Source organism: Lates calcarifer, linkage group LG2, assembly GCF_001640805.2.
Source record: "Lates calcarifer isolate ASB-BC8 linkage group LG2, TLL_Latcal_v3, whole genome shotgun sequence".
Classification (NCBI taxonomy): Eukaryota; Metazoa; Chordata; class Actinopteri; family Centropomidae; genus Lates; species Lates calcarifer.
In genome coordinates, this window is record NC_066834.1 from 23898829 (window position 1) to 23924830 (window position 26002).

Consider the following 26002-nt stretch of genomic DNA (forward strand, 5'->3'; position numbering starts at 1 on the left):
TTTGAAAAAAAAATCACACCGTGGTGCTTTTCGCCAGCGCAACCATGCAATGAAAACATACCAAAGGAATTTCCGTTGTCCACTTCTACAGATTAAACCAAAGGTCTTTGTTTCTCCTCTTCCCTGACCCCTTTCATCCACCCCCACCCACCCCACCCTCCATCCCTACTCCCACCCCCCCACCCATAGCCTTCCTCGTCTCTCTCTTTCTCTCTCTCTGCTGTGTGTCGGAAGGTCCAGCACTCTGGCCGTGCATGTCTTTACCAATGTCTCTGAATACCTCATAGTAATAATTCCTTTGAGTTCTGCATTGAGACGTCTATCTGTGAGTAAGGCAGAACTCCACTCGTGTGGTAATTGTTATTGTTACTTCAAAAAGCTGTATGATTATCTATTTTGAAGTTTGGTCGTTTTTTTTTTTTTTGTTTGTTTGTTTGTTTGATTGTTTTGGCAGAAGTGCTCTGTTTCAAGTCACGGAGGACAAGTTTCAGGGTTGATGTATGAAACTTAAGGGATGGAGGGAGAAGCGTATTTTTTATCAGACATTGGATTATGCCAATATTATGATGGTAGACTATTGCTTTTACAGGGTAAAACCAACTGCTGTGATATTGTGTTCATATTTTCCCTTTTCTCTACTTCTGTGTTGTGATTTTAATTTAATTGCATTTTTTGTATTGGTTAACCACTGCTTTAATTTATGCATTTGTAGAAACTCTAGATTTGTATATAGTAGGTTTTTGGAAAAAAGAAAACAAACAAAAAAGACAGTTTTATGTTACAGCCTTATTTCCCACGCTTAGATATAACAAAAGGAGTAGTTTGTATTCTTCTTCAGCTAAATCCTAGCCGGCATTTCAATGTGTGTTTTAAACACTGCCAGAAACCCAGACAGTTGATTTGCCAATGCAGACAAAGTTATACAGGAGCTACTTTGTTGAACAGCTGGCAAAAAGCAGTGTGTACGTGTGTGCGTGTGTGTGTGTTTTTTCTATTCTTTTGACTTTTTAAAAACAGTTATTTTATGGGTATAACTGCACATCCAAAGATTTTTAAAACAAACCAAAAATTGGAAAAAAATATGTATAATGTTGAAAAGCACTGGCATTTGTGAGGTAGACTTGTTGAGTTTTGATTTGCCATTCGCACGGGTATAGAATGTAGAAGGCGTAGGGCTATGTAGACAAGCTTACTCTACCATGTGGGGAATACTCCTGTTCAATGTACAATCTGAAGCATCTGAAACGAGGGCTGCAAGTCCCGCTCACTTTGCTGTCTCATGCACAGAGTGAGGTGGAGTGGAGGCTGGGCAGCCGGTCTGCCAGGGGCGGTGCCGCGGAGCTGGGTCTGTTTTTATTGCCGTGGCACTGCCGCCTCGCTCCATCTAGTATCTGTTCTTTTGGTACGTACTCGTGTAATGACTATGAGCAAAGTCTAATAAAACTGCAAAGAACCTTACCAAGGAATCAGTGTGTGAGTGTGTATGGGGACGATCACCTGGATTGCTCATCTCTTGTTCTGTCTGTGGATGGAGTGCGTGTGTGTGTTTGTGTGTGTCTAACTGCAATGTCAAGTACTGCTGAATCTTGCAGGTATGCAAGTTTGTGTGTGTGTTCATTTGCATGTATTTCTTTATCGTGTCTTTGTCCATTGTTAAATCTGTTTCTAGTGCATATTATGTGTGTGTGTGTGTGTGTGCGCGTAGGTGTATGCATGTGTGGGGCTGATTGGTGCATATCACAGCAGTAAGACTGACTCCCTGTGGTTGTCAGAGGATTTACTGTTGGTGCTGCTCCCTCTCTGTCATGCTCAGACAGCACAGAGTCTCCAGGGACTGAAGGTTATCTCCAAAATGTCCATGACAGATCACATCAGCATGTCATTGTGTCACAGAATGGAGGATGTAAAGTACAGGTGCTTACATTGTAGTTATACAGGTCTGTGTTGAAGAAAGAATGGATGATGCAGTGTGGACCAATGTTTTCCCCATTTTCATATTTTCTGTTATTTATTTTGTCCATAAGGAGTTCCCATATGATGGGTAGCTTAGCTACAAGTCTCATAACAATACTGCGGCGCCTAAGACAATCATCTGGATCTCTTACACTGGGGAACTAGTTTCTCACCCACAGAGGGGTGTCCTCCAGCTATTCATATACAACGATGCTTGAAGGGTTTTGATAAACAAGCATATTTGTTGTCATAGACATTTAGGAATAGATTACAGTAGTAGTTCATCTTGCACTTGCATTTCAAAATGAAATCTCATTGCTCTTGTCGGCCTTGTGCTCTTGTCAACCTTGACCTCTTTCTTTTGACCTCCTTCGCGACTCACAATGCTTCTTCAGTTTTTCAGTGTGTATGTGTGTGTGTGTGTGTGCATGCCTGTGTGCGCGAGTGCGTGTGCGAGCGCGCGTGAGTGCCAGAGAGGCAATACTGTTGGTGTTACTCTCAGATGTATAACTCCATGTCTCATGACTTGATTTGTCATTGCTGTTTCCCAAGCTTTGCTACTGCTTTCTCAGTGCCGTGCAATATCATCTGTTGTGATTGCTAAGCAAATGAAAAAAAAAAAAGGAAAAGAAATTGAGAAGCAAGTGATGATGTCATCCAGCTTTTTTCAGTGTTCAGATGTTTCAACATTTCTGTAGTCACAAAAAGTAGAAAATAAACTGTTGGTATTTCCAGCTTCTGAATCGTGGCTCTTGTTATTATTATGGCTATTTTGTGTGTGTGTGTGTGTGTGTGTGTGTTTTCTCTTGTCTTGTTCAGACAGGCAAATTGAATCAATGAAACTTCAAATCCAATGAGAAAGTAGAGGACAAGACGAGCAGGCATGCGTCTGTCTTGGGTGGGAGCCACTGGACTACAAATCTTGCCTCTATTTAGGCCTGTGGCTGGACCAAAGCTTTGTCAAACAAGACAGACAAACCTAAACTGGACCTGTGCCTGAAAATACTTGGAACAATGTAAGATGTCTCGGCTAATAATGAGCCAGGTGAATACTGACTGAGGGGGAAAATGCATAAATGTGTCTGCTTTTGTGAACAAGACCTGGATTGAGCAAATTCATTTCAACCTTAGCCTCCCTCATTTAACTATACAGAGGGTTCGATTTGTGTGTGTGTTCTTTCCAGCCTTTTAAATGGGTCAAAGTGAACTGAATAAAGCAGTAAAGGCACTGCAGCGTGCCAGACGGTTGAAGGGTGACCTGTCTATTTATGAATGTACTTGCCTTGAATGAGTAGTCACAAGACAGTGACCCAGGGGAGTCCCCACACCTGGCAACATGTCCTCAGTGCTTCACCCCAGGTGCACTCATATTTGTACAACATTTGTCTTTCAGTCTGGAGTTGTAGCCCTTACCCAGCTCTCTTCTTCCTCTCCTCTCTCATTTTTACTGTATAGATAGATAGATAGATAGATAGATAGATAGATAGATAGATAGATAGATAGATAGATATTACATGTAATACAAGTAGCATTTTCTTCAATTTATTTGCTGCATTACTTGAATTCTGTCACTAGATGGAGCTATGACATGGATTTTCTGAAACACAAGAACACATTTGTACTGTAGTTAACAATATCTTTGAAAGAAAAAATCACACTAAATAAGATTATTTGTGATTCTGGACAGTAAAATCAATGTCTACAAACACAGACACTGTCTCACCACATTGGGAGTAAGAGCACCAGTCAATGTTTGGTGCATTTACACTGTATCATTGACTGTAGACTATGGATATTAAACCTATTTTTTCTGTGAATGCAGATCTTCTGGCTGTGTCCTCATATCTCTTTAAAATCAGCAGCACAGCTTTCTCTGAGTTTCTGCTGTTCCTCCTGGAATTATCTCTAAATGACATCATCACACTAAGTGCAGCCCTATAACTGTGTCACAGGCCTTTGCAGCTCCTTGCAAACCACACATCGAAGTGTTAGCAGTCACTGACTTTCTTCTGATTTAAAAAAAAAAAAAACATCCCTCACTAATAACTGGGTGTTGTGGTTATGACTGACTGGTTGTAGAGTCAATTAAATAGAGAAATACACAGTTCAAACAGCAGTGAAGCTCAATGTGGCAGATCTTCACAAAGCTGGTCCACTTCAAGCCAGTCCTTTTTAACACTGGAGTGAAAGTCAGTGGCTGATTCTGTGCATTTCATCCACACATTTTATCTTAAAACAAGACTTACCCATCTTTACAAATTTGAACTTATTTGTATAATATTACATAAAAACATAAAGTCACATCAGATCATAGAATTCCCCTTTAACCGTGTAGCTAATATTATTGGTATGTCATGTTGGTCCAGTGTCAATATTGTTGTAACTATTGAGGAAAACATCTTGAATTGTTTTAGCCCTTTGACAACAACTGAACATGACTATGACACAATATCTTTAACCCCTGACTGTCACCAGCAACCATCCTGTCATCAGAGATGTTTCTAAAATAAAACCTTTACAGAACACCACATGGTTTTGTCATGTGCAGGATCACAGACTTGCTGATGAGACTTTGTTAAACTAATCACAAAGTTTAAGAACCACAGTATTAAACAACAGTCTTACACTTAAACATTAGTTTGGTGTAATTCAGTGACAGCACACTAACTTTGTAAACTTTGCTCCCTTGCAAGATAAAGTCTCATAATCAACTGGCAGATGTTTGTATTGCTATAGTGGACTTTCTGACCTTACATTATCTGGGTCACTTGTCTCTGGTATAAGAAACAAATTACATTAAAAATTCAGTAGGTTTACAGCAAACAGTCTGGCAGGCACTTAGTCTTTACATTGAACAGCAATGCCCTTGACCTTTTTCATGTTTTTCTGTGGTCAACCCAAAATATAAGATGAAATAATAAATGAGAATAATAACAATAACTTTAAACCAAACTCAAGTCCACTCTGTCTGCCTGCAGAAAACAATAATAACACACAAAGTGCAGCTGTCAAACAGATTTGCCAGGCAGATTCTAGTGTCCTCATTTTGGCCTTTGCCTTTGTTCCAAGAGGTTTCAACAGAGAAGAGATTAAGACAAAGAGCTCTCCCTCTGTCCTTTTTTATTTGTACCAAAAAGACAATGGACCACAACCTCATTTATGAGAACAGGGAGCTGGTTCTAGGTCAATTTATTCACTTTAACTTCACATGTTAAAGTTTACTTTTAGCTTAGCTTTTTTTCTTTTTAAAGTTTTTTTAAATGTTGAATGCCACTCTTTATCACAATGATTAGCCAAAGTAGGGGGATGGTTGGTATTTAGGATTTTCAGTCTCATTTAATGTTGTACCATATCTGGTATTTTGTCATTGCTTTGGAGTTGAAAATTATTACTATTATTTGATATGGTTTCTTAAAACCTACAGCTTCGTGTTTAATATACTCTATGATTACAACAACAGCAGCATATAATTAATTACTGAAGCTATCATTTGTTTAATAAAGAAGAAACAAAGAGGGTTGATGATTTTTATGGATAGACGCGAGCCACAAAAGCGTATTTCATTTTATTTGTCTTAAGGAGTTTTTAAAAATATATATCTAAAGCAATAGTCATTGTGTGGTCAATTTGCCAGTAAGTTGTTGTCATTGGCTTTACACGTCTCTCAGCCAGTCAGAACTTTGTGCTACAACATTTAATGGCGTTAACACACGATCTTTGGCTTCACACGAGCCAACCAAGCCAGAACAAAATGTTCACCACGGAAAAAAACGAACGCTCACGTGCGCACGTGAGCGCGCACCGAATTCCACTGACCAATCAGCTTACGGAAAGTAGCTCATCTCTTGTTTGCCCTGTCCCCCCCTGCTCAGACGTCCGCTGTCGTTAATGTGACAGAAGTGTAAAGAAACAAATTCGGGGACAGGGTTTACTTTTTAAATCCGTTTTTAATCAGACGAGGCGCATCCTACCTGTAAAGTTTTGGTACCACTTGTAAGTTGGCGGTTGCTATGGCTGCGAGTTCATGCGAGGCTGACAAAGAGGGAAGTGACGAGCGGGGCTGTTGTTGGGACACGTGACTGGAGCTGCACTGATCTGTTTTGACAAGCAGCAGGGAGGGAAGTGAGGAGGGGAGGCAGACTGTAAGCATCACGACCAGGAGCACTCACTGTTCCTTTCATCTGCATTTCGCCTGAATAATATTGGTATCGACCTAGTCCTCTAGTTTTAGCAGCCGGCTGGCCTGTCAGCGGTTAAACTGCGACTGATACTGAGTTAACGCTCGCGGAAAACACTGCAGTCGTTACTGAAGCGTTGGAGCGCAGACTCGGGCTGTTTGTTTGAAAAGTTTTAATGAAGATCACAAAGGAAGTCAGTACAGGTGGCGTTTCTAACGTCGAGTAGATGGCGACTGTTCGAGCGCTGTGGACGGACAGAAAGTGGAGCATATCCGCCTGATACCGTCGGTTAACATTTCGTGAGAAGAATGATACGCTGAATGTGCTCTTGTCGTAGCAGAAAATACCGAGACCGTCCCTCATCGGCATCGGTGTTTGTAGCTGAGCTGTGGCTACCTGCGCTACACTAATGGGGGTTGGGATGTTTGTGAGGTCGTCGTCACCCGCAGACGCCTAACCATTAAGTAACGACAAGGTTAGTTGGTTGAGTTTGCTAACTAGCTAACACTGCTGAGTTAGCAGGCGTCCGTTCAGGCAGAGTTGTTGTGAAGAGCGTTACAGGAGAGGAGACACAGAAATGCATCGCGACGTAACTATGGTTCAGGTGGTTTAATTTGAGACGGGCTGTAAGAGCAGCCAGCTCGCTAGTTAAATTACTAGTAGTCAGATTGGTTACTCGCTAGCGAGCAGATTGACAACTCCAGTACCTGACGCCAACTCTAACTGGCATTCGCTATCAGCTGTCTTTGTGTTAGTCAGTTGGACAATACAGTGCGACTCGATGGAAGCGTACAGTAGCATGCTAACAAAGCAATGCTTTGTTGTTGGATAGGGGGCCGCTGGCACCAACACACAGGCTTCACAGCTGATATTACTGCTTAGCTAATACAGCAGGTCTCAGTCACAGAGGGGTTTGGGAGTCCAGACACCGTTGTGTTGCTGTCAAGGCTGTGTGTGATAGAAAAAGAGAAGACTGTGAAGACCCTGCAGGAGACCCCTGAAGGCAACCTGATGACACTGGACAACATGAAGCCCGAGCGAGGTACGTGGGGCGTCAGAGACACACAAGCACATATCTGGGGTGGTCAGTGTGTGGGGCATGCTCTGCATTTTCATTTCCAATTTTTTTGTGTGGACTGATTGTACCCATTCCCCTGAGAGAAGAATCAGGGCAGGGAATTATGTAACAGCTGGTCAGCCTGGTCACTGGTTATGTGAATTAACAAAGCCTGACCCGAGTAAATGAGGACGTGTACGTACAACACACATTTGCTCGCTCTAGTTTTGGACATTAACACAAATGTCAGCTGTTTATTTTCCATAATTCTTTTGCCTCAACATGTAACCTGCATGATCCTCTCATGCCAAATACTGTTCCCTTTTCCAGTTGCTCTTGTTTTGACAGCCTCCTGCACAGGGCTGCTGCAAAATGTTCTTGACACCCACCCTGTTGTGGAAATGAGGCTCTTGCCTTATGCTCTGCAACCTGTTTACATGTCTCTGTATCTGCAGCAAGAGGTAAAACAGGGACAGAGGGGACACCCTTGTTTGTTTCATTGTGATTATGCTAATTTTACTATTGCATTAATTTGAAATGGGTATACCTTAATCTCTGCCCTGACACAAGTGACATTAAGCTTTATAAGTGACATCAAGCTGTATGAAATATATATATTGTATAAGCTCCTTTGTTGTATAAGCACAGTGGTTCATTTAATGATTGATTTTACGTGATTGTTTGTGATCCAGGGTAAGTGATGACTTGATTCATTGTCAGTGACACAATAGTACCTTACTTGGAAGTGGTGAAGGGCCACTGTTCTCAGTCATGATGAGATTAGCTGCAGTCAATTAGGAGTAGTCTGTTTGTTTGTATAGGTTATGAAACTGCAGTCAGGCTGCTGACTGGCCAGAGTGGGATCTTCCTTAGAGCACAATATGCTGGTAATGGGACTCCAAAGCACACAGTAAACATGTGCCCTATATGGGCCTAGTGTTTTAACCCTAGCCTTTCCTTCCTCGTAGGATCCTTTATATAGAAGCACTGACCCAGACATCTGTGTGATGTGACCGGCCAGAGTAAAGGGCACACTGGCTGAGACTGTACAATGTAATTATATCCTAATAATGCAGCAGGTCAACAGTGAACAGCAAACAGCAACACTGCTGTTGTGTGTTCTGGTATTGGTTGGAATAATGACTCTCAAACTGAGGAATATTGAAATGATTCAGATGTTGTTTGTGTTCCTACCTTGTCTGAACCAAAAAGATTGAGAGCTGTTGGCCTGTGGCTCATTACTACAGTGCATCTGTTCTTCACCCTTCATGGATTGTCACCAGGTCAGGTTGGCTCGCTCACTGTCATGTTCTAATTGTGAAAGCTTGTGCCAGTAGAAGCTGCTCCACAGCAGAAGCTCCCAATTTGACTGGCAGATACTGCGGTGCTATTGTTATTTGGAACATACTGTACCATTCCTGTGGTGGAGATACCAGATTGCTTATAGGCCAGATGCCTTCCTACTCTTGTCTCTCTCCTGTCTCTGCTTTCAGAGAGAGACAGAGACTGCAGTGGTGAGAGGAGCTGTTTACTTAGTAGTATGGACCACACCAAGGCCCAGTTAAGCACAGAACAGCCAGTTTCACTGCTCTTCACTTGCTGGGTTGAGGGTTCCTTGAAGAGGCCTAGCTATATTATATTTGAAGAGGAGAGCTGAACAAGTCAGGACATGTGCAGCTAACACTAACACTCCTGTGACAAGTCTCACAAGCTGTGACCTCCTGATCAGGTGGGTGTGAAAAGTCAAGCCAAGGCTTTGGATGGGTGATGAGGTGATAGCCTGCCATACCTTGGCTGTAGCTCCACCTTTAGCACCTTGAGAGAGGACTGTGAGACCTCATGATGCTGAAATCCAGCATATTGGTGTCTATGTTGATGTTGACCTTAATAAAAAGATCCAATATCAGAATGATGTGACCAGTCCACATTAAGTGCCATCTCTGTGTCACTACATCATGATTAAAAAAGTGTAATGATAATGTTTGTGTATTAATGTACCCACATACACTCAAGAAGTGATTGGTTTAATACAATGTTGGATAGAGATTTAAAACTGAAAAACAAAAAGGAGCACTGGTATCAGCTGGGAGTACTATCTCAGCTAATACTTTGAGTTTGGTTATCAGAATTGGTATCCAGAGACAAAAGCAGCATTGGTCTGGGTTTTCAAAGACCTCAGCTCCTGGTTAAAAACAAATAATTTAGACTTTAGATGATCTGAATTTCCCTCAATGTTCAAGCAGCATCTCTCTGTGGCGCTTTGTGAACTATGCTTTTGTTAAAAATGGAGAAGAGGAGCATTTATGTTATGCTCAGGGGCCTAACCAGAGTCATCTGACCCCCTTGTTTTTCTGTGAGTCGAGCTGTGACTCAGGATGGTGTGTGTGAGTGCGGGTGTGAGGACAGGGTGAGTGCGGCAGAGAGTACGCAACAGATTGCCGTTGGCCTTAATAAGCGCTGTACCGTTGAACCATGTGGCTCAACTGGCAGCTTTTACAGGTCCCATAAAGAGCAGATACGGAAAACTTGGGACATGTTTACACCAGTTGGGCAGAACATGGCTTGTTGTATCAGGTTTCAAACTGTTTTCAGCTGAAGTGTGGTTGAGCTGGGTTTTATTTGTATCCTTAAAAACATAATTTTGTTTTAGTGTGTTGTCTTCTCATATAGAAGAGAAAAGTTTGATTCAAAACCATGCTGTGGTCCTATTCATTACCAGATCAGTGAATAAAGGAGACATTGCATTAGATGGTTGTATGAGGTCATATGGTGAAACGTCTGAGCAAAGAGCTGAGAATGGTGACTTAGTGCTTCCTCCTTAACGCCCTCAACCACAGCTCTCATTCCCTCCGCCTTGCAGGCTCACTTTAAACAATATACACAGAGATGACCTCAGAGCTAGTCATGTTGGAGAGACTCAGTCAGCTGGCAAGCCTCAGCTCTGTGCTCCTGCTCTCTGTAATGTTATTTGGTGTGTTAGTATAGCAGTGCTTCCTGTTTGGAGTCATTAGTCCTTGAAGGAGGAGTTAAATATGAAAAGTCCACCCTCCACACACACACACACACACACACACACACACACACACAAACACAAAACTTAGTCCACTGCCTGCCTTCTGTCTTGAGCTCAGGCAGATTACAGCTGCCCTGAGATGTCCCAGACACATGCCAGTGGATCAGAGTATACACTCTCACTGGCGAGAGACCCTGATAACGCGAAGCGACATACACTGTTGTCCTGCATAGCACCTGTCTAGCCCTGTGTTTGTCTTTGCCTCCTCCTTGGCGGTGATTTACCCCATGCTGTAGCAGGAGGCCGTCACAACAGGTGCTCACTTGTGTTTTACTCCCCTCATACAGTTGGACTCCATCTGTGTCATTTATTTTTTATTTTTGATTGACTCACTTTCCTTACTGAGACTCTCAAGATTTTCAGCTACATCACAACTAGTGCTGATTGGTAGTATTGTCTTTGTGTGAATCGCTGAACACATCCTGTCACCTGTCATCACTCATTTGTATGGGACTTAGAAACTAACATTAATTTTGTGTTGTAATGGCCAGTGAATTGACATTTATATAAAAGGCCCATAAATTTAGTTGCTTTTTTCTTCATTTAAAGATATTCATGTTTAGGCGTACAGTTGTACAGCTGGTTTTATTTTTTATGAACAACCTTAAGTCAACATGAGTGCCTCTCTGTATTGCCTTTTCAATACAACACCATGGCCATTTGCTGACCCAGCTCCACTCAACATGGATATTGGACTCTCCATTGTGCAGCAAGATTCAGTGCTGCCTTTTGCAATGAATACCAGTACTGGCTAGGCATTCAGCTGTGAGTTACTGTCCTGGTCCCCGGAGTAATCAGCCTAAATCAATGCTGTTGTGACAGGTTGGACTGTAAGTAGCCTAGCCTTGCCTAGCTGCTGCATGGGATTGGGCACCCAGCGCTCCCAGTCCAGTAATGCTCTTACATAATGCTGAAACATTTAGCTTACCACACCAGCCCCTCATCAGGAGACATGTACATGTTCTCTGTTACACTTTACGGATATATATGGGTTTAATGCTTAAGGTCGTCAAAGTCACAGTGGGCTGTATCCACACTTGCGCACACCCATGGAAATAAAACCAAGTGTACGTATTTAGTACAGCTACTCTGCATTAAGGTGCAGTGTTAACAAGCCATACGGACACACAAAAATACACCATCCAGACTTAGTGCTGGACTGGCTAAAGCAGCATGGGTCGTATTTCTGCTGCCAGGGTGCCACTGAGCCAGTGATGTCACTGCTTGTGTGTTCGTCACATCCTCCCGCCCCTGTGGCTCCTCGTAGCCAACCAGCAGCCAGCTCTGCAGGAACAGGAAGAGCCATCTGGACCTGGTGCTTATTCTTGGTGGGGTGGTGGGGAGGATATCTGTGTCTCTTTTTTTTCCTCTGTATCACAATTTGTGTGTCTTTGGTGTAAGTTATTCTTTTCTTATACTTAGTATACAATGAACACCTTTTCATATTACATTTTAGGTTAATACTTGAAATACACTGAACAGGGTTAATATATTATGTAAACTAAACCTGTTTTTATGTCAACAAACTTGTAGAAGAGGGACTTTATCTCCCTGACCAGTTAATTCCAAGTGTCCTTTACAGTGCATCCTTCCTTCCTTCTAGTATTAATCCGTGATGTCACATAACTAGATCTGTGTTAAGCTGTAAATTCTGTGCTTCTCACACGCCTTGCCCAGAAACCACATAATAAAGAAAAACACAAGCAGGCCTGGCACTAATGTTTTGAGTGTTTCTTTTTCATGTTTCTACCACGCCTGTTATTTTTGTCGCTGTGAAACCAAAATGACAGCTTTGTGTTAATCTCAGCAGTGTTTACACAGGAGTATGTCAAGGAATGTGTGATTATTTGTCATTTTGCGTGCTCTGTAAGGAGGGAAAGCCTTGTACAGGCAATTTTGTCTCTCTCTGACCTTGTAGTGAATCAACTTTCCCACTCCTCGCTCTGCTGGTCTTCTTTTACCTATCCTATTTTCCTCTCCTGTCCTCTCCTCTCATCTCCCCTCCTCTCTTTTTCACTCCTCTCCTCTGAGTCACATTACATAGACCTCAGCTACTGTAACACCTCAGCACTTATCACCCCCACCACCACTATCTGCTGGTGATATCTAGATGAAAAGCATATTGACAGAAATAGAGCTTAGTTGACTTACTATCTAAAACACAGGAATGAAATAGGCGATAGTAAGCTTGACAGATTTACCAGTATATTGATTGCTCAGTAAATACATGTTGCCGATATATTGCTATTGGCATGCATCTCTCGCATAATAAAAAAGAAAAGTGAGACTATAGTCTAAGACCAGTTCACATACACCAGCGCTGTTTTCTGAGCTTTGCTGGAGTATTTATAGTCCTCTGTCTCACAAAACAGATATGCTTCTATTTTGGTGGGAATGTTGGGTTAAAGGTCATTTTCCTTTTTAAATACTTTTTTCCTGTTAAATGCTAAATGTGATGGGATTTTCCTGAAAGACATTTTTAGATGAATATGACAAATTCTGTCTAGTGTGCCAGAATCTGTATGAAAAAATTACTAACCCTCAGCAGTGTTTATAGAGCTCAACAACATGGTAGTTTCTTTTTAAAATGATAAGGAAATAAAGAAGCTAGTGTGTTTTCTCTGCTGCCACTGATTTATTACAATTGTCTGATGTTAATATTGGCTGACAGTCTAGATTGACTCTGAAGAGGGAGGAATCCTCATCAGGTTTTTAGGTCTGTTACCAGACACCACACAGTGTGTTACGTAAGCAGCACTTTAATCAGGTTCACGCACCACACACCTCTCATCTGTTTCTGTGCTCCAATGCTGATAGCGTGCTGCTGTGGTCTAGCACCAAAAGGCCATCTTAGATTTTTCAGAATTTAAATATCTGATAATATGTTAGTTATGAGTTTGCACTAATACTAATTAACCAGGAGAAATAATATAGATTCCGACAGGATAATTGATCTTTCCCCAATGTGACCCATTCTTTTAAAGTAATGGAGTCGTGGTTACACATACACACATCACCAGTATCTGTTAACGGAGAGCACCTTGGGGTCTCATTGTGGAGGTGTTAAGCACATTGTTTATTAACAACAGCATGAGGTTCAGTTAATTTGAGACTCATCACAACTATCTCCTTTCTTTTTCTCCATTGTCTCATCTCTTTCAGGCCAACAGCCGGCCTCAGTATTGAGTGAGGCAGTTCCACTATCACCCCTCAGTGTTGCTTCATCCTCACACCAAAGCAGCTGACAGTCAGTCTGTCCTGTTTAACTGGGTTACCGTTCTTTTTTCCCCTTAACTCAGCTGAATTTTAGAGGGCAGCATCTTCTGTTTGATATGCTACATGGTTAATGTGTGCTGAGGTCAGGGAGCTATAACTTCAAGTCCTGACCAAACAAGGCTATAGATGAAAAATGCTTGATATAGAACAATGACAAGTCAAGACTTTGGCCTTGTCCTCCTTTGTCCCAAGCGGTTAATTCCAGTCACCAACCACCTCTATCTGCCTGTGCCACAACTGACACACTTTTCCCGTGGCCCTTGGAGCTACGCTGCTCGGGTTGCTCAATTTGGACTCTCCTTTCTAGAAGTTGGCATTGGCAGCACAGGAGAGGTCAAAGGCCTGTGCGTGTTGGTCAGGGTGGCTCTGGTTACAGAGAGGTTGGTTTGTCCCACTGCCCTAGTGTCCCGTACCCGCCAGCAGTCAGCTTGCTGAAATTCAAACTGCTACAGTAAAGATTTAATGTCAGATGTTGCCAATGGAGGAAATAAGGATAAGGGTGTCCAGGAGATCCCATCTGTGCAGATAGTTAACAGTCATAAAGGAGTCTTGATATTGTTTTCACCATCTTGCCAATATACATGATGTAACATTGGGATGTAAATTCACTACTTTGTGGCATTTTTATAAAGTGAAAATGTGACAGTTGGCTCTAAAATTAAAGCCTGTGCTTGAAGTGTAAATTGTTAAGGCTATATTAGGCAGGACTGCGTGCTTGTTGGCTCCATTGGGGCTTAGTAATTCCCACTTTGCCCACCTTTTCCAATACTGCTGTAGTCACTCTGCTCCACGTTACATAACAGGTGTTAGTTAGACAATGAGTTTGCAAAGGACCAGTCTTGCCTGAATAACAGGGGCTTAGGGGGCCCAGCTACAATATATGCTAGTAAGGTCAAAAAGGGCACTGTGTCTGAAGATAATTTTTCTGGCATTTCAGGAAAGATGAGAGGCAGATTAGGAAAGAGGTGTGATGAATTGTTATGAACAAGTAAATGTCACAAGCACATGGCCTACACTTGCTTACCTCATTATTTTGGTGTTAGTGCATGCTTACAAGAGGTATTCATGGTCTTCCACTTATAGCTGCTGGGCAACTCATCTAAATAATGGGGGTTTAAGGACCTTACTCAAGGACTTCAGTTGCTATGGTTGTTGAAGATGAAGAGAGCGCACTGTATCTCATTCCTCACCTACAATGTCGCAGCAGGTTTTGGACCTTTGTGGTCAGCAGTTGGCCGAGAGAGCACAGATTTCCATCAGACTCAAAAGGCTACACCAGCTGGTGTTACCAAACCCGTCTAGTTAAAGGTGTGCTACTGTGTGGTTATAATGAAATCCTGTAGACTCTTGGCACACCTCCATCCACGGTTACCTAACCGTGATAGGCTACCATTGTTATTGGAGCTTTCATCATACATTACTGACCTAGTACTGAAAGAAAGCTGAACAGCACAAGCGATTTTAGGGGGATTTTGTGTGCATGAACTCAACAGAAGTTCACTGCATTGAGCGTGGGTTTAAACTGGATGACCCACTAACATTGCATATACAGCTACAGTAGAGGATGCTGGTATTTGTCTGGTTGCCTACAGACAGCCACGCATGTAGAGCCACCACATGTAAGTCTCTCTTTTTTTTTTTGGTCATCCATTTTGAGTTTTCACAGTTTTAGCCATGAGAGCGAGAGCAGCTTTTTAAGTACAAATACAGGAATTTAGCTTGGTAACACTGGCAGGAGTCATGCGATTCTGACATAACTTCACCTGTTAGTGAGGTGTATGGAAAAGGGTGACAGGCGTGATAACTCCTTGAAAGTTTTTATCAATAGACATGATGCATCGCAAGCTTTAAGTTACTTTTTCCACATCAGCTGAGATGAGTTTTGTCTGTAAAGCACTTATGCCTCGTGATGGAAAAAAAACTTTTTTTCCAGTGGCTCAGAGCTTGTTTACCATGTGACTTCACGAGTATGCGAGTTGCTCAGCTTCCAAACAACAGCCCTGTTTATGGCTGACAATAATGGGTGTGAGAGAGAGGGCAAGGTGGTTTGCCAGTCTGGGTCGAGTGTGTGTGTTTGTGTGTGTGTTTGTTGGCTGTGGGAGAATAATAGCAGCTGAGTTCACAAAACAGAAGAAGGGTTCTCCTCAGCTGGAACTGTACTAACGCTCCTCAGCCAATCAGGGCTTGTTGCTATGTGTGCTGTGAATCTGCCCCTTTGTGTTGCAGAGTGGGAGAGAGGGACACACACATACACACATGCATGTCATAGATCCCAAGCCCCTCATCTTGAAGACACATCTCAGTAAATCAAGTGGGAGGAAAATGGAAAAGTCTTGAGAGAGGTTCTCTGAGACTAAAAACTAAACCACACTTTCTGGTCCTGAGTAGAAGTTGACAGACCAAGTCCAAAGTTTATTTGTGAGATTTGTGCTGATAGTCAACTTAATAGTTCACCCAGTCTTCTAACTGTTCTTTATTTAGTTCTTAATAGAAAACAAATGTGATGTGTTTCATTTCAGTATATTAAAAAATCAACCATGGATCAGCTCTTTGCTCTCCAGTGATCCTTACCATTCTCTATAGTCTTCTGGCAAAAACACACTGGTTTTCTTGGCAGACTTTTCCTCCACTTCCAGTGTTTTTTAATCATGTAACACAAGGCAGAGCAAAACAGGAAAGGTGAGCTGGCAGTGACATGTGATTCATGTTATAAAGCACTATGGAAATACAACCGATCCTGTTATTATAAACAAAGTTTAGCCGCAGCCCTCTCTCGCTTTGCTGTGGAACAAAAGCCACAAGAGTGACATAAACACTCGGACACACTCAGGGCACACACCTACACAGACACTGGAGATGATCACATAAACAGCTTAACAGACAACAGAGTGCACAACACAAGGACATGGTATACAGTCAGAGCACAACAGGCATGTCCTAAGACAAGACAATCATATGCTGTATGTAACCAGTGCACATCAACACACACTCACAGAGCACAAAAGGAGCATTAATTGTCTTCAGACGCTTTGATGTCAAACTGCAGCTCACTGTCACACACAAAGACGCATATTGCCACAGCTCATTCCTACACAGACACTCCTCAATCACCGTGATGGGAATGTTTAACACAATGTCTCTGTTGCCTTGGCAACCCTTGTCCTTTTTTGTGTTTTGTTTTTGTTTTTTCGCCCCTTTCTTCCCTGGTCAACAGTTGTGATCGTTCATCACTGTTCTCCACTGATCCCAGGTCAGTGAGCCAGAAGAGAAATGACTGAGGCCATGTATCCCTTTTTTCCTTTACCACAACATCTCCTTTTATGTTAAGGCTTTAGTTTTGTGTATTGCCACTGGGCTGCTCAGTTAATTGTGTCTCAAATCCTATTGCAGCTTTCACAGGAAATTTAGCAATATTGAAAACATTTAACGCTTCCACGGGTGCATTGTATAAGTGGATGTTTTGTATAAATTTATCAATGTAAGTTATGTCAGAATCTCTGCAATATTTATAGTTTACTATAACTCTGGCTTTTGCTTGTGCCGTAGATTGTGGCTCAGGAATGTGGCCCATTATAACTCTGGAGCAGCAGTATTTGTCAGTCAGCTATGTGCTAATTGTCACTAGTTAAAAGAGTGTGGGAGTTAATAGATTTGTCCTCAGATGTCCTCATTTTTGTATTACTCTGAAATCATCTAGGATATGTGTAGCTACTGAAAATAACTCAACTGCTACAAATGTTTCTGCTGTGTTGAATAAACATGAATTTCAACCTATGGCCATCACTTGACTATCTACGGGAGGTTAAATGCACAACATGCTTGAAGCCGAAGAAGAACACCATTGCTAGACAGCTGACAACAAAAATAGACACCACAAGACTTCTCCTTGGTGGTGTTGTCAAATGTGGTTAGTGATCAGTTTTTTCTGCCTTTCAGTGCCATTATGAGGAACATGAAAAGACTAGGCAACAGCAGTGGTTTTGATAAACATCAGCTTAACCTCAGAGCACTGGGAACATTGGCTGGAAAAGCACTGGATAAAATCAGGAGAGCAAGCGCAAGCAGTGCGATAGCAGCTGTAGCAGCACAAAAGCAAGTACAAAATGTTGATGGTGCTACACCGGCTGTGTTGCGCTACGTTAGACGGCAACAATGAACAGTGCCCAGATTTGCTTGGAGGCAGTTCTAGATGGCTGACACTTGTGTCCCTTGTATTTTGTACAAGAAATCTGATCATTAATCAGAAATATAAGTGGATTGTATTTAAGATATAATACATTTTTTGTAACTAACTAGCTAAATGTTAAAATTCCTTTCAAGCACTGTTATGTAAGCACAGCAAGTCCTGAATAACAGATGACGTAATGACAAAGGACAGTCAGAACACTACAGAGTTGAGTGCTCTGTATACCACATTATGTTACAAGATAACATAATGATACTAGAGTACATAGAGTACATGCACATGCATGTATACAGAGAATTAGACTGCACACTTTGATGTAGTTTCTCTTCAGGCCTTTATGTTTTGCCCTTGTGCATATTTGGACCCACACTCTTGTGAAGTGCTCATAGAAATGGAGAGTTGTGAGCAAGCACTTGAAATCCTTCAGATGTATAGGGAAAGGAGATACAGTTTCGTTGGTCTTGCAGACCAGCTGGTCTCCAAATATAGTCGGTCAGACTGTAGAACTGGCCATGGAACAGAAAAGACAGCGTTGCAAACAATTCCCATGGTGGTGGAAATGCAGATGCCAGAGCTGCTGACACTGAAATTCTGCCACCTGCTTTGCAACCAGTGCATTTGAATACTTGCTATGAGCTTTCATGATCTTGGGATAGCCATACAGTGGACATCAGGCAGCCTTCAGAAGCCCCACCCAGTGGTGGATTTTAGGGGAGCCCCTCTGTAGTTTAACAAATAATCTGTGAGTTGTCTGTGCTGTGCTTTGGGAAGGGTTAGCTTAGCCTTAGCGTACTGGCTATGGTGCATAGAGATCAAAGGAGCACAGTATGGCATATGTGTCAGCATTTAAGCAACTAACTTGTGCCTGCTGGAACTTTTTTCACAATCTTGCAATTAGTTTTATCATTCCATAGTGTGAGACTTCAGGCAGTCACTGCAGCAGGCTTTTTTAAGACTGGTGCTGCTGGCAGACACCATCACAAAGTCATAAAATACTTGATTGTAGGAATTTACACTTTGAAATCAGAGTGAGAGAGAAAAACAGAAAATGAGAGCTACCAAGTTGTGTCTATATTTATCTCACTGGGGGCTGCAGTAAGGAGATTTAGCATGGAAGAACTGTCAGTGTAATCTCCCATCCTGCGTCAGTATATGTATGTATAGAAGTGCAGTAGTGTGAATATATGTTTGTGTTAGGACTGCACACTTTTCCTCACTCAGAATTAAGTGCACAGTTTTGTCCTTATGATAAAAACATTGAGCGTAGGAGAATTTGACATCTACTATGATGCACCAGCTGTGCGTCATATTGGTGCATGTTGGTGTTGCAACCGTGGAAGAACAGTGTGCATGTGTTATTTTGACTATCTTCTTCGAGTGCGACAAAGAATATGACCTCCTTTTTTAGTATGAGCACAACAGAACTGGTGTTAAATTTAGACTCGTTTCCTTTTCTTCTCTCTCTACCTATGCACATTTCAAGTGATGTGACAGTCTTGTCATTTGTTGATGCACCTTAGAGAGATATGCTTTGTTTTGCTCAACTGATCTCCCTGGTAATGCACATATGGTAGAAATGTTGTCGTGAGAATGCTGTTGCGATATCACACAGCCCTGATGTGTATTGGCACCATTTGTATACTTTGGCCCATCCACATCTGCATGCCCACACATTATTCAAGGTCATGCCATTACAACATCAGATTTATCATATATATTTCATGCATCTAGCTCTCTTTCACAGAGTGGTGACTAAAAGGTGCGAGTGCAGAAATTGTTTTAGCTATCTGAATGGAACTGTTTTGTTCCATTCAGATAGCTAGATATCATTGTGTGTTAAGCTGACACACCTCAGTGAGCTCAGCAGACCGCTGCTGCTGTGCGGAGGCTGCCTCTGGAAATGCCCTTACACACACACACACACACACACACACACGCATGCATGCTCCCGGCAGGCTGGTTATCTAGCGTCTGCAGGTCCTTTAAAAATTAAATCATATTAACTTAGGACCTCGAAAGAACAGGGAGACCAAGAGAGCATTTTAAGTCTCAGAAATCTTAAATATCCTCTGGTGTCCTTGCTGCGTTGTTTTTATTAAGAAATCGGTGCAGTTATCCAGACCTTTGTTCTCATAGTTTTATTATTTATTTATCTTGAGAAAATAGACTCAGCCCCACTGGAGCAGTCAAGGCTTTAGTGTCTTGCTCAGGGGAACCTCAACAGGGGCTGTGGACCGAGTTATTTATTTACTTTCACAATTTAAACTAGAACAAAGCAGTCACAGCTTCTTTATTCTTTTACTAATTTAAATTAATCTGAATGTTAGACTTGGATATGTCTCAGTGAACTAATTTTCTTCATCCTTGTCTTGTGTATTTACATCTGTCTCAATGTCTTCCTGTCTGTCTGTGTAGTCTGAGTCTGTGGCTTTTTTGTTGAATGATTTTCAGGGTATTGCAAAAGATGTGTTGTGCATGAGGATTTTTGTAAGTCAAGAGAAACCCCACAGCCAAGTCCGGATTTGTTCAGTTTTATCATCCAACAGTTCAAAAGTGGCTTTATAAATTCTCTGTGAAATATCTGTCCGCCACAATCTGCCAGATAGGCCATGAAGCCTAAGAGTTGCCAAATTAAAATTTTTTATTTTTCATCTTCAAGTCCTGTCTCATAAGAACAGACTTTTTTTTCCTTGCGGACATCTTTTGACACGCACAAAGCTTTGTTTTTACCATCAACTCAAATGATACAAATGTCACCTAATTAGCTTTTCAAACGTTTTGCATGAAATTCACTTGACAGACAGTTAACGGGAAACGCTGTTAATATGACTTCCTGTCAGCCTTTTTTGAACTAACAGTGCATGCTTCTTATCTGCCCTTTAGACTACTCAGCTGTTTCTTCCAATATCTGCCTAGACCTTCTGTCTCTCTCCCTCTGAAGTATGTCTCGTCTCTCCCTGGTTGCCGCCCTGCAGCATATTATCTCATATTGTCTGTGTGCGTAACGCTCCAGACTTTGATAACCAGTAGCCCAGCTGTAGGTGAGCTCATCAGTGCTGTCTCCCCACTGAGACTTTGATCTGTAACTGTGTTTTTTTTTTTTTTCATCTGCTACTGGCTTTTTGTCTCCGACCCCCCCCCCCCAAATCACAGATGCATCAGTGATGAGGAGAGGCCAGCAAGACTCCAACAGTGCTCTCTGCTTCATTTGAATGAAACATGGTCATAAACAAATGACACATCTACTGTAGAGTGCAGCACTGGCTGAGCAGAGGAGGATGGGAGTGGTTGGTTTGCCATATGGGTACTTACACAGCATTCAAATTAGCCTTTAGTATATGTGTGTTAATGTGTGTGTGCGTGGAGAGCAGAGCAGCTTTTGCTATAGAAAGAGGACCAGCCATGCAGTGATTGTGTGGCATGGATTAATGGGTCAGCTTATCTGAATGTGTGTGTCTCTCACTTTATGCCTCTTTCACTCTCCCTCTGTCTGCCTCTCTCTCTCTCTCCATCTGTGTATCTATTAATGCATATACAATGTAAATATTGATCCTAGCAACATGTATTCAAATTACAAACATTTAGAAATATAATCACTGTCAGTGAGAGTGTGCAGGAATCTGGCTTTGTTTTACACAGCATGTCGAAAAGCAACATACACACAGGCCGCACAAAACCCTGTTCATTCGCCTCACTGACAGGTCTTAGGTAATGATGAATCATACTAAAGTGTGTGTCAGTGTGTAACACTATGTTGGCTATCGAGGCTGACCCCTCCGCTCTTGTCCTGGAGGCCTTTTTCCATCCCACATGACTCTATACTGATTTGTTGGCCTGAGGACACACAGACAGCTGAGAGGTGTGTGTGTGTGTGTGTGCGTGCGTGCGTGCGTGCGTGTGTGTGTGTGAGTGTGTGTGTGTGTATACAGGCTGAACCAGCTGATCTGTAGGCGGGACTCCAGCTGCACTCGGTGGCAGGCGGTCACAGGTCTAATAATAAGACGCCTGAATCTAAATCCAACCTGTTACATAATTCACATCACACATTATCGGGAGACGGAGCAGAGGTCACACGCACATGGAAAGAAGAAAGATCAGTGTTCCATCATATTCGGGCTTTGGCGCCGCAAAGTGCAGGATGTATCACCAAAAGCCTCTCATTTAAACACTGGACCTAAACCTGGTGATGTTTTCCTAATTGGATTTTTTTTCTGTTTGCATTTCTCAAGCAGTACTAGTAGTTGCTATGGTGCTTCTCTGACTGAATGCAAGGGCACCAGTAAAGAAAGAGAAAACAAAACAAACAAACAAAAAACCCCAAGCAAGTTGGACAGAGGAAGGAAAGATGTCTCACAAAACTCCCATTAATTAAAAAGTACAAATATAAACTGATGAAAGACAGATTTCACACTGAAGAGATGGAGGGGCAGGAACGAATTTGTCACGGTCCAGTGGGAAAGGGAGGAGGAGGGAGGAGGAAGAGGAGGAGGAGGGGGGGGAGGAGGGGAAGGAAGGGGAGAGAGTGAACCCCGCTCGTAAGGCTTGCTGATTGGTAAACAACGTGGATTGTTACATAAATTCCCAAATGATATTAACCATTTGTACCAAAGGCAGGATTACAGAGAGAGGTGATCTGCCTCTAATGATTTTAGCATCCTGCATCAGACTAAAACAATAACTCCTCTATTTTTTTTTCCATATTTCATCACAGCTTTTGTTTTCATCATTTTAAATTTTACCTCTCCTCTTCTGCATCCTGCTCGCCCTCCAGCTTACATTTAGGCTGTGTGTCTTTGTGCTGTTCTGTGTGTGTGTGTGTGTGTGTGTGTGTGTGTGTGTGTGTGTGTGTGCAGGCTTCATAGGAATGTTCTATCCAGGCATGACGCCCTGAAGAACGACAGCTCTCATCTATACGTACACAGGGTGGGCCCCTTAACCAAAGCCTCCATCACTAGTCCTTTGTCTTGCCTTGCACATGTGTGTGTATGTGCATGTTGTATGTTTTCAGCAGACTTGTGTGTTTTAGTGATGGCGAGTTTGTTTATTGTGCCTGTGTTTGTTGGTGTTCATGTGTGTTTTTGTCATGTGTGCTCAAGGAGGGTTTGTTAATGTATGTGTTCCTGGGCTTGCCTTTCCTAGAAGGCAGCAATCTGACACCCGCTGTGCACGCATGATTGGGGCTTTGTGTGTGTGTGTGTTTGGAGGGGGGGGTATGGGTAGCACACCACTTCTCAGAGGCAGTTTTCCTCCCTTCCATTAATCACCCTTTTTCCTCCCTCCCTTCATCCATCCATGCTTCCTTCCTCTTTTGCTCCTTGCCTCCTCCAGGAAACGAAGCATACCTTTAGCCCAAATCCCCTGACAGCACCATCTTTTCCCATTACAGACTGGGTTTAGACCTTAACTCCCGCCCACTACTGCAGTACATTCAAGTCAACCATCATATAAAGGCACAGGTGATACTCCTGTGACCTTGGATCTTGACCTTTGTTGTATATTACTCCCTCTCTCCCATCTCTTGCTCTCTTTTCGCTCTCTTGCCGTTTTGGTCTCTTTCTCCCTTTGTGCAGACCTTTCCGATCCCAGCCCATAAAGAAAAGGAGATTGTCCCTGAATATAGCCTCCCTCTCCATCTCTTTCACCCTGCACTTATTCAGCCTACAGCTGGCTAACAGACCCCCTTCCTCCCCTCCCTCCCTTCGTCATGTTTTGTGTTGGAGTGCGCCTCTCTTCACGTGCAGCAGCAGCTCAAAGGCATGTAGGAGGAGTTCCCTGAGAGGAATGTGCGTGACTGGCTGGCTGGCTGCGATACATACACACACACACACACACACACACACACACACGCAGCAGCAGCTCGTAGCTCACACTTCTGCAGAGCCAGCTGAGAGGGACTCTGTTCTAGGCAGCCCTGCTCTGATGGGAGGAAGGCAGTGTGTGTGTATGTGTGGGTGCTCTTCTACTTCTATCCTTATGAGGACCTGACATTCTCAAAATGATCAAATATTTAAAATATATGTACGTAATCATGCCATAATATTTGTTTGATTCCAATTTAAATGAAGGTGGGAGGGGGGCTTGAAAATTGTCAGGCAGGCAGCTTCTGTACCTCATTGTGTTTGCTTGTGTTCTGTAAAGAAAAGAAAAGCTGTGATTCTCAGCGCTGCTGTGTATCAGCTGACCTCCTGCGGGATTCTGGGAGTTTTCTCTGGAGGAGTACTGGAGATAGAGAGCCAAGACGGGCTCTTCAACCTCCTTCTAAAAATACCCCACTTTACATCTTAGCGTCAATTACAACACAAACAGAGCAGGGTTTTGTTAAGTTTGTCGTGGCAGGAGACAAACCTGCGATCCACGGCTACATATGAAGCATATGACTGTTGAGCTAACACACAGCAGCCCAGAGTATTCTTAGTCAGTCGTCTTTCCACTTCTGCATGCCTGTTAATTTGAATAGCGTCACAGGGGAATGGTCCGTTCTTCAACAGTGAAAGGTTGATTCAGCCCTACAGTGTCCGGCCAGCCCCACCCTAGCAAAACTGGTGGAGCACCGGGTGGTGCAGCATAACTTTTATTATTTCTATCCTACGTATTGTCCTTGTTGTCCTCATGTATCTGGGTGAGTTTTTGTTTATAAGTGTTTTGTCAATGAGTGTGAATGACATCATCATCAGGGCTGTCTTTACTTTTGTGTGTGTGTGTGTGTGTGTGTGTGTGTGTGTGTACTGAGAACAGAAAGTCTGTGGCTTCACCCCTGAGCTCAGCTGACATAGAAGATCTAAATATATTCCTTTGAAGCAGCCAAACTAGAAAACTTGTGTCATCTGCTGCCTTCCCCCACACCCTTTTTCTAAACAAGCTTTTCTAGCCAAAGTTAAATAGCCACATCCCTTTAAACCAAAACCTAAACAAAGACATTCAGACATTCATGTGATAATCATGGCAACGCAGGTTATTTTCTGATTAGATTTCTATTGATGCTCCAGGATCAGTCACAGGATAGGAAAATTCCTCCAGCTGGTTCTTTGTATTCTGTTTAGGTGTGAGGCAGAGGAATATGCTAACCATCTGTTTCTCTGCCTTGTCTAGATGCAACGGAGGAGTTCTTCGAGTATGATGCGGAGGAGTTCCTGGTGTTCCTGACCTTGCTCATCACAGAGGGAAGGACACCAGAATATTCTGTGAAGGGCAGGACCGAGGGGCTGCACTGTCCGCCGGCCCAGTCGGCCATGCCGCCTCTTCACAAGCATGAATGTAGTGACAAACTGCCCCAGGTAAGCACACGCATCTCTGTGCACATAGCCTCTCATATCTTTCCTTGTGTAAGTCCTAACAGAAGTCAGTCTCTTCTCATTTGACTAAAGGGTTTCTGCTGCTTCATTTGCGTCATTTAAGTCATGAGCATGTAGTGAGGGCCTCTTATCAAACAGGATGCACATTTGATATATTCTTTATTGGAGATGTCAGCAATAATTATGTATTTTCTGCAATTTTGCTAGAAACAGTAAAATGCAGTACAGTTTAGCAATACCACAGACTACAGCCTCTGAAATGACTGAATCAACATCTCTTTGACTTAATGACTGGTAGGATTATTTGTTATGTTAGACTACATTAGTTTTAATTAGGTGTACCTAATCAAGTGGCAACTTGGTGTATATTCCTTTGTCACTGCATCAGCTATTTCAAAAATAATATACATAGTAAATTTCCAATGTGACAAGATTTTTGACATTGAGATGTGGCCTAAGTAGAATCAGTGAAAAATTCAGCTCTGAGTGAGGCTCCTCTGGGTCCCATCTGCTTTGCCCCTAAATATCGAGGTCCTGCTGTTGACATCCACTAATGAACACTAACCTTCCCACCTTTGTCTGCGGGTGTGTGTGTGTCCAGTGTCGGCAGGCAAGACGAACCCGTTCAGAGGTGATCCTGCTCTGGAGGAACAGCATCCCCATCATGATCGAGGTCATGCTCCTGCCAGACTGTTGCTATGGCGACGAGTGCCCCCCAAGCGACCCCATCAGCGACCCGGTCATCAAACAAGATGCTCTGCTGCTGGAGAGATGGACCCTGCAGCCAGTTCCAAGACAGTAAGACACACACACACACACGCACTTGATCTTACTATTTCAAACATGGTGATGCTGCACAGATATATTCATACAAAAGAGACTGTACTCGCCAACATTTTCTTTTAAAGTTTGCAGTTTGAAAGAAATACAGTGCTTTATGTTGTATTTCCAAGGCTGCTGCCTCCTCCACTCATCCTTCACTTTCTG

At 42.7% G+C, this 26002-nt stretch overlaps 1 protein-coding gene across 1 annotated transcript in view; it reads left to right on the plus strand.

The window, feature by feature from the left end:
* Positions 1-6061: 6061 nt before the first annotated feature.
* Positions 6062-26002, plus strand: part of atosa (atos homolog A) — a 28664-nt gene continuing 8723 nt past the window's right edge. The window contains exons 1-3 of the mRNA XM_018666771.2: positions 6062-7173; positions 24813-24997; positions 25617-25813. Coding sequence (XP_018522287.1) covers positions 7143-7173; positions 24813-24997; positions 25617-25813 — 413 coding nt within the window. The 5' untranslated portion in view covers positions 6062-7142. The remainder of the gene's footprint in view (positions 7174-24812; positions 24998-25616; positions 25814-26002) is intronic.